This window comes from Oryza sativa, chromosome 3 (genome assembly GCF_034140825.1).
Source record: "Oryza sativa Japonica Group chromosome 3, ASM3414082v1".
Lineage (NCBI taxonomy): Eukaryota > Viridiplantae > Streptophyta > Magnoliopsida > Poales > Poaceae > Oryza > Oryza sativa.
In genome coordinates, this window is record NC_089037.1 from 22,374,314 (window position 1) to 22,384,079 (window position 9,766).

At 46.3% G+C, this 9,766-nt stretch overlaps 1 protein-coding gene and 1 pseudogene across 7 annotated transcripts; one reads left to right on the plus strand and one right to left on the minus strand.

The window, feature by feature from the left end:
• Positions 1-3,045: 3,045 nt before the first annotated feature.
• On the minus strand, positions 3,046-6,156 carry LOC107277248 (proline-rich receptor-like protein kinase PERK9). Of its 7 annotated transcripts, XR_010740303.1 has the most exons (4): positions 4,943-6,156; positions 4,426-4,563; positions 4,277-4,337; positions 3,046-3,343 (listed from the first exon to the last, which is right to left on the minus strand). XR_010740303.1 is itself a non-coding variant. In XM_066308965.1 (3 exons), the coding sequence occupies exons 1-3, from the start codon at positions 5,614-5,616 to the stop codon at positions 4,155-4,157; spliced, it is 930 nt and encodes a 309-aa protein (XP_066165062.1). In that variant the 5' UTR covers positions 5,617-6,156; the 3' UTR covers positions 3,046-4,154. The 7 variants fall into 7 exon arrangements, 3 of the variants coding, with proteins under 3 accessions (XP_066165062.1, XP_066165061.1, XP_066165063.1); XM_066308965.1 differs by having other exon boundaries at positions 3,046-4,322; positions 4,426-4,513; XM_066308964.1 differs by having other exon boundaries at positions 3,046-4,337; positions 4,426-4,513.
• Positions 6,157-6,384: 228 nt separating this feature from the next.
• On the plus strand, positions 6,385-9,188 carry LOC107278425 (protein ROH1A-like; annotated as a pseudogene).
• Positions 9,189-9,766: the final 578 nt, after the last annotated feature.

Below are 9,766 nucleotides of genomic sequence, written 5' to 3' on the forward strand. Positions count from 1 at the left end.
GGATTAATTAGGCTTAAAAAATTGTCACGTGAATTAGCTCTCATTTATGTAATTAGTTCTGTACGTAGTCTGTGTTTAATACTCTAAATTAGTGTCCAAACATCTAATGTGACAGGGACTAAAGTTTAAAGTCTAGTCCCTGGATTCAAACACCCCCTCATTGCAGGTAATAAAATCTCGACAATTCCATGTGCATTGCTCTTTCAATAAAAAAGTTCAATGCTGGTTTGTTTTCTAGGATTTGGGTTCCTTAGGCCATCACCAATGCGTACTCTCAAGTGTGTCCCTGCTCACAGCCGTCGCCAGTCCATCAGTTTGCCGTCCCTAGCAGAGGGGCGCGTCTTCCTCCGCTCCTCAGTCGCTTTTCGTCGAGCCACGGAGCTAGGGGACACGTTGGGCGACGTCGTGGCTTGAGGACACGGCTCCCGCACCTGATTTTTCTCCTTCCACCCTTGGCCTCTTCGCTGAGAGGCCCATGTGTTGATAAAAAAACACACACTGGCCTGGGAGGTCTGCTTAACTCCAGTGCAGGTCCTAAATCTTGCTTTCGGGTTTCGCTGGGAGGAGACAGAGTTGGCGACGACGACCGGCGATGACCCTGTGACGGAGACGGCTCGGCGACCCCGCGCGCTGCTGCCCTCCGCCACCGCGCCCGTCCCCGCGCCGCTTGTCGTCCGCCACCGCGGCTGGTGAGAGAGAAGGAGAAAGGTGACGATGAGTGGCGCAAGAGAGAGAGGAGAGAGGCGACGGCGACGACCAGATCCGACCACCGTGCGCTGCGGCAGCCGGCGAGGACGGAGGGCTTCCTCGTGCAGCGGTGGCGACCAGATCTGGCGCAGGCTGTCGGCGCAGTGGCTGGGGATGGCGAGGAGGGAGGCGACGTCGGTGGCTTGGGAGGTGACGGCGGTGGCTGGGGAAGGCGAGGAGGGAGGCGGCAGTGAGCGGCGTGGGAGAAAATGGCGAGCGGGCAAGAGAGAGGGGAGATTGGCGATGCGCGCGAGAGAGAGGAGAAGCGTCGGTGGGGAAAAAAAGTCATCGGTGGGCTATGGAGAGAGGAGGGTAGTATAGGAAAATACCCACCGTGGGCTTTTTGGTTGGGACACCCATTGTGAGCTTGAGTGCCTTCACCCAGTTATCTTATATTTTGAGGAGCCCATCCAGGGGTATCTCTCATTGTGAGCTGAGTTTCTCTACGAGTGTCCTCAATTAGTGAGGACACTCTAGGAATAGCTCACATTGTAGATACCCTTACAGTAATATGTTGTGTCCAACTCATACGACTTCTCATTATCTGTGTTCGTTCCGGTGACATTGAGGGAGAAAACCCATCGTTTTCCACGCGCACGCTTCTAAATATCCAAAAATTATGTCACATCAAATATTTGGACATATGCATGGAGCATTAAATGTGGAAAAAAAATCCAATTTCACAGTTTGCATGTAAAATGCGAGACAAATCTTTTGAGCCTAATTATACCATGATTTGGTAACGTGGTGCTACAGTAAACATTTGCTAATGACGGATTAATTAGGCTATTCATCTCGCAGTTTACTGGCGGAATTTGTAATTTGATTTGTTATTAGACTACGTTTAATACTTCAAATGTGTATCCGTATACGTCAAAGTTTTTAAACCTAAACAATTAAACACGGCCAAAGTGTCAAACTTTACTAGAAGCAGCTGTGCAGTGGCTATGGTAGAAATTATATGTTGCTACTGTAGCTACTAACTGCCATCTAGTCATACCGAACACGAATCACGTGTACACTTTTTAACCGTTAAAAGATAAATATATTTTATAGAAATATACTAAGACTAGTTGGGTGCCCGTGCGTTGCAACGGGAAAATATGTATCATTTGAAACATACAATCTATGCCATATAGAAATATGCACAAATCAATGAGGAATCATTTCCTTGATCTGAACAAAACGAAATTGTAATGAATCTGATTCATTTGCCAAGTTATTATGCTATATATTAAGAAGTAAAACTTGTAGATCTTCGAATTCAGCAAAGAGGAATATGGACATGTGCACCCACGTCAATTCTATGCTTTTTTTATATAAACATGGTTTAATCACATTCCGTAGCACACAAAGAAAAATAGTATGCATGCATATCAAAAGGATCGTGTGAAAAATGAGAAAAGGAGAGGCTACAGAACATGGGTACTAACAATTAACTGATGAAGCATGAATTTGTGATATTTTCAAACCATGCCAAAATGTTACCATGCATTTCTTCAATCACCAAATCCGCATACAGAGCTAGAATGAGCATCTCTGAACAAATATAATTTTCATCAAGGAAATTCGAGTTCAACAATCAGATAATTCTAATTACAAACTAAGAGAGATAACAAAGAATGATTTCTATATCAGTCTATCTTTCTGGTCAATGGTAGCCCGACACATTAGTGTCTCAAACACGATAAAATGCCCAAACATAGATAAAATAATGAAAACAAATCCATTTAGTTGTTCTCATGCCCAAGGTGCATGCAAAGTTTTATATGGGCATGGTATCTTAAATAAAGTTTTTAAGGGGTTATTGACCAAATGGAAGGACTACTGAACAAAAGGACAATATTAGGTACCTCAAATGATGTGTACCGTCAGAACATTTAAAACAAACTTGCATGGATTCAAAACCTTAAGCTGCTTTTCATCTGGCAAAATAACTGGAATATTCATAAATGAACAGCAACAAACTGAATTTCACGATCTTAGAGGACACAAATAATTGAAGGTGTAAAGTATTCAGTTAAAAATATATTGTGCTGAAAGGTTGAAGCCTTCTTTTTTCAGAGCAATACATGCTTAAAACATGACAATTCAAGAGCAAATGACATCCGATGACTTTGGTTCTAATTTAAGCAGTTACTGATTCTGTTTGAATAAGCTGAACAATCTACTACAGACTCTGGTGCATAAATCATGTAAATGTGCACGTGAAACCCACGTCAATAATAAGATAAAACAGAGAATAAGCACATAATATTTTCACGTCTCTAATAAGATGAAACAGAAAATAAGCTCCTATACAACAATTTAATAATTCCACGTCTCTAATAAGATAAAACAGATAATAAGCTCCCATACAATAATTTAATGACCATACAATACTTTGTATAGATAATCTTTCCGATAGAAAGAGCACTGCTACAGACCAAAGGATGAACTGCCCCAAACGGGCATAGCATGAGTACAGCAGACCCATTACATATAACGTTAAATAAAAAATACATAAATGACCGTCTTCCTATTTTACTGCCAAATGATGCCTTAGAAGGCTCATAGATGGAGGAAGGGTTATATAGGCCTCAGTCCTCAGAAGTACCTTTCCATGAACCCGAGTTAAATACAATAGAGGTGACCAACATCAGTTAAAAGAAACACATGTAGTAGAGAGAATAAACTTTATGCAATGTAAATTATGAACTAATGCTCACGGAATCAGTGTCAGCTAAAAAAATGTGTGGTTATGTATTAATGTGATCTAAATTAGAGTTCGTAAGTACTGCAGCCTATTCTCTGCAACGTTAAATGGATACGGAAATTGATGGGGCAAGGCAAACCGGCAAAGTGTTCTCTCGTACTGCATTCCAGATAATCAAATGTGCAGTAAACAATAGTTTACAGCGATATGCAATAATATTAACAACCTTCCTTTTCTATACTCATTAAGCTTAATTGAAGGAAATGATTCTGCCAAGATGCATTGATAGCAGTAAGATGACTGCATTGGTAAGGAAGATAATATACAGGTAAAGAAACTAACCGTGTGAGCATAGATGATGCAATTTACTCCATGACTGAATCAGGGATTAGTGTATTTTCTGCTCGCATATTGACTAAATTTCATTGAGTGGAGGTCTTCTCTCACATTTATAGAATTAAGGTGTGGTTTATCATCATGAATTCAGGTGTGGTTTATCACCATGAATTCCCATCAGCAATTGCGCTGATCATCAGAACTTAACATGAGACACTTACCATGAGGAAGTATATATATAATCACATCCAAAATTTTATGTCTAATGTGAGCACCTAGCCAGTAAAACAACTACCAGGATCATGACCAAACAGTATGTTAATACCATAGGAGAAGTCGTTATAGTGATGAGTGTGCACCACATGTAAATGCGGCATCACAGATAAATAAATTGACAGACACAACATAGATCAACGATATTTCCATTGCATGTTAAAAAATTGATATCGCAGAAATTAATCAAGTAAAAACAGGACAAACAGAAGAAACTGGTCTTACTTTCACAGTAGGGAAGAGTACCCGGGTGATGAAGGAACCTGACGTCCTGAAGAAGAGTGAGCTTGTGTCCAGTGGTAAGATTTCACTTCAGATCTACGCCGTTTGTGAGATAATAATTTAAATACCATGGGTAGGTACAGGATCAATACTCTTTTTTCGCTGGTAGTACTCTCGCATCTTTTGAAGCCTAGCTTCCTTGTCGCCAGCACTAAGAGCAGCATACCGCTCCCTAGCACGCTTCCGCGTAAATTAAATCGGAGTTAAATTAGTGATGCCGCCAAGTGTACCTGCAGAAACTTGTACAGAAATCATTTCACAACATAGCAACAGTACGAAGCAGCGAGACGAAAAGGGAGAAAACAGATAATGTCCACAAATCAGATACACATTGTAGATATACCTTCAACAGGAAACTGTTTCTTTTACTTAAAACGAAATTGTCTAACAGGAAACTGTTTCTTTTACTTAAAACGAAATTGTCTAAGTGATACTTTCACATACATTTTGATTACAGCTCGAACAAAGCAGTACAGTGCTAAAATCACTTTGAAAAGTGAATTGGTTTCTGGACATTTGCTCAACATATTTATGAACTTTAGTTGATTTGTAACTTTTCTAGATGGGGGATGTCTAGCAATCGAATGCCATATAAGAAATTTTGTTTACCTTTTGTAGATGGGAATGTCCCTCAGTGATGGAGGGGAGACGGGCGAGTACTGCATCCACCTGCCGACAGCATCCAGCGACGACCGGAGGACTGGCGGCCAGCTTCCGGTGCGGCGCGAAAGGGACCGTGGTGGAGATCGACGGAGAGGAGCGGATCCAGTCGCGAGATGTGGCGTAGGCGACGGACTTTTGGCGTGGACGTGGGCTGCGCACGGGGAAGCGGAGTCGACGACGAAGGCCGCCGCGGGATGGGGGTGGTGGTCTAGTGGGAGGCCGGGATGTGGGGGGTTGATGCAGCCGGCCTGCGGAGGTGAGGTCGATGATGAATCCGGCTTGTAGACCTGGGAGGTCGTGGGCTTGTGGGGCGTGGATTCCACGGTGATTTGGGGACGTGGGATCGGCGATGGGAGAGGAGCGAGGCGGCGCGGTGGTTGGGCGGGGTGGGGAAGTGGCGTGGTGAGGACTTCCGGCGGCAGGGATCGGTCGAGGGTGCGCCTACGTGATGAGGCAGGAGGAGACGGCGGCGATGGGGGCGTCGGCGGTGGAGGCGTGGTGCGGCGACTGGGGAGGAGGATGGGGCGTTGGTGGCGGTGGCGCTGGCAGTGGGGGCGCCGCGGGAGGAGCCACCTGATGACGACAATCTGGAGCCGATGGCGACGCGGAGGAGTAGGCATCGACGGCGGGGGGAGCCGGGGAGGAGGAGTAGGCGTTGGCAGCGGGGAGGAGGAGGAGTAGGAGTCGGCCCGGCGGGGGGATCTGAAGCGGACTCGACGGCGGGGGATTCGGCATCGGTTGCGGGTGGGTGGTGGATTCGGCGTCGGTGGTGGGTGGACGGAGGAGTAGGTGTTGGTGGCGGTGGCGGTGGCGTTGGCGGCGGGTGATGGGGAGGAGGAGGACGCGGCGGTGGACAGGACGGCGTGACTGGCGTTGGGGGCAGTGTCTAGGGTTTCGGAGTCCGCCGCAAGGAGTCCTCCCTGCGCCAGCGATGGTTTGACGGAGGCGGTGGCGGCGGCGAGGCGAGCAGTGGGGGAGGGAGCTGGTGGAGGACGGCGGGGAGGAGCGAAGGCGGCGGCGGCACGGGACGGTTAGGGGACGGCGATGGAGCTGTCGGCGACGCGATGGAGGAGGACGGCGATGGCGGCGGGGAGGATCGAAGGCGACGGTGGCACAGGACGGTTAGGGTACGGCGATGGAGCCGGTGGATGCGGGCATGCGGGAGCGATGGAGCGGTGGATGCAGGAGGGATAAGGTGAGGAGCTGGGTGGGGATCGGTGCACCGTTGGATTTAGCAATCTGACGGCTCACATTCCGCGTGTCTGTCAGAGCTGGAGTCACCGCCACCACTATAGAATTTTAAATTAGTAGAGATTATTTGAAAAATCGTATTAATATTTTTAAAATTTTTAAGATATAATACTTAATTAATGATGAACTAATTCACCATGTTGCTATATTTGCCGGGAGTGAAGATTTCTGAACCTATACCTTCAAAAGCACCCAAGCAGTGTTGTGTACCGGCGGTGTAGTCGGCTGTAAATACGACACAATAGCAAAATCGTTCTGTTAATGTGACAAGGGCTACTATTATTATTCATTAGTATTTATGAACGTCAAAATTCCATTTTTAACGATTAATCGGCCACTTTTTTTAATAATCCGGGTAATCATTTGCATATTGCACTTGACGATCTTTTAGAGTAACAAATTTATTTTTTTACGATCTTGTTTTGTTTAGTGTTGTTTAGTACTACCTCCATTTTTAATGGTAAATTTTGCTACAGGACATCGCGACTTCGTGGAATTAGCTCCAGGACACCTCACGAAGTGAGTTTTGGGGAAGACACATTCTCAAAACATGGCTATTTGTCATAGGACACCGCGCCCATTTGTTTGGTATATTCGTGCTGACTAGGCTTGAGCAGGCCCACATTTTTACGTGACCAGGCCAAATTGCCCTACCACATATTCTTTAGGCCCACACAGATTACTATAAAAAAAAGAATATTGGGTTGTACTCCAGCTCCACACAGTTAGTGGGAAGCAACCAAGTCAGCTCCATGGCTGCCGCCGCCCACCTGGATGGGCTTCCTCGGCCTCCTCAGCTTCCGCTGCAGCGCCACCGCCGTCGCCTCCTTTGGCCACGCGCAGGACGACGAGCTGCATGTCCTCCACACCCTCCAAGCCCACGTCGCCAACCGCCTTGCCGCGGTTGTTAACAACCAAATTTGGTAACATCAGCGTCGGAGAGAAGATTAGATCGAATCAAAGTCGGAAGCGGAGATCGAGTTTGAAAACAGGGCAGGAATCGGCTGAAGTCCAGATCGGCTATGACAAGATCGGCTGGGTCTGAGTCAGGTTAGGTAAGCCGATGTGGCCGATTCCGACAATACGACTTGTACACGGCATCAGGTTCAAGTTAATGTACTTCAAGATGATTGCCACGCATGGATAGAGTCCTGGGAAGGCAATTGTATATATTAATTAGGATATTTTATGTAAATTCCTTATAGATAAATGTGGGCAAAAGTCTGCCGCAAAGACTTATGATATCTTAGAGTTTGTTAGAGATAATGGTCATGTCTGGTATGGGCATATCTTATAATCCTCGAGTATAAGTAGACCCCGAGCCCTATGTAATTTTTAACGACAGACGTTCAACACAATTTCGGCGCATCGCCACCCTTTTTACTTCAGTTTTGTTTAGACGAGTTCTTGTTTTCGGGTTGAGCTGCATCGATTTCGATCTTCAACAAGAGGTAAAATTCATTATGATGGATTGCGTTCTTAGGATTAGTGCTTCCATCTTTATGATACTCTAATCCCGTTTATCCCGTTTATGTAATTCATCGAGTTATCATATGTCTTACATAATCTCTAGCAATATCATCATCTAACCTGCCATCGGTTAGTATCTGTTAATAGAGGGTAGCCGATTAGGTTAAATATTAATATTGATCTAGATTATATGAGACATCTACCATTCTATGAAACTTCTAGCGACTTGATTATCTAGATATCGTTCTTCTTTTCATACTTAATGCTGCATCAGTTGAGTTTGATCTATTAAGTCGTGCTTAGAATATTGATCTTTAGCCTGCCCTCTAGTTGCCGATTAGAATAGCATCGGAGTTTCAGCCGATCGTATCTGATTTAACTTCATTTGTTATATATGCCTTATTGATATGTTAAATCTGCCCTTTATGTTAAGATATTGTTGTATCTAAGTATGTTAGGCTTTTGCTCAATATATTATTCTTGCTTTAATATCTTGATATAGAGTAGTATCGGAGTATTAGCCGATACATGCTAGATCTATCTGATCGGCTATGTTATAAACATATATAGTCTTGTTATTGACATATATTTCGATCTAAGTGATTTATACTGTCTCGGCATGATGACCGATCTATCCCAATCACTTGATTTAAGTATACATCGATATGAGGAGTATATATTGTTAATATCTACAGCCAATCGAGTAGATTTAGTCCTTCTTTACTTATTCATGACTGCCGATCGATGCACAGATGACATCGGCTCAAAGATAAATGATATGTCATCGGCATCTAGCCGATCGGCTATCATTTATGGATTTAACCACGGTTTCTTTGCTTCTATTTCTTGTTGATTACAGGATCAAATCAACTGGCACGCTAATACATCCGAAGGCGAGCTTTGGACCTACACTGGAGTTAAGTAGATCTCCCAGGCCACGTGTTTTCTGTCAACAGCGGTCTCCCATCAGCCACCGCTCCTCTCCCTCGCCTTCCTCTCCAAGCTGCTCGACGTGGTGCTCTCCTCATCCGACGCCTTCCGCGACATCCTCGGCATCGGCCCCGTCGCCGCGCGCTCTGCAGGCCGCCTGCCTCACTGGTGACCTCCTCGACCACACCGTTAAGACACTCGACATACTTAAAGCCGTCTCCCTAATGCTCGCTTCGCTCCGGGGCTCGCACCGCACCGTGCTCACCGCCATGTCGTGCCTCCTCGCCCCGTCGCTACACCACGCCCACTTTGGCCGCGCATGCCAGGCCATCTCCAGGCAATTCCCCGATGCCGCCAAGCTCGCTGCCGCGCCAGGCTGTCCTTCAGCGTCTCTAGGAACAGGTCCTCCGGCCGCCACGTCCACGCCATGGCGGCGCACTTCGCACCGCCGCCACAGTAGTCGCCCACGTTTGCCTCCCCCGGCGCAGGTTGCGGGCTGGGGCTGGCGCTCTACACCATGAGCTCGGTGCTCGTCCGCTGAAGCATCTAGGCCTCCGGTGTTAATTTTGGTAATTGTTGGCGATATGGCATGAGGCCCTTCGACCAAACATGCTGAAAGCATGCACCCGATGAGGATTCAAGCCCGAGACATCAAGGTTAGTCAAGGCGAACCCTCCCCATGTCGAAGACTATGGAGCAAGGACGACGAGAGGCAGGGAATCGCAGCCGAGCTGGAGGCCTCCTGGCCGAAGGGCGCAAGGCGAAGAGCGTACGCCGAAGGGGGACGACTTCGCCGTAGCAGGTTCGGCCCCGGGAAGGCCGAAGAAGCTATCCTGGCCCATCAAGCCCAGGGGTTAATTGGGTCGACTATAACCAGTCGGCCCGCTAAGGGCCCATGAACCTCAATTACGCTATGTACCCATGTAAATATCCCTTTCATAAGGGCAACCATGTAAATTCCCCTGCATAACCAAAGCCCTAGTAGTAAGACCTGTAATGGGGGCTATAAATAGCCCCATAGGGCCATGTAATAGGGGGATCCAAGAAAAATTCTCTAATCAATACACTTTACTTTTTTTCTCAACCACTGTTGAGTAACCACGTCTTTCGACGTATGCA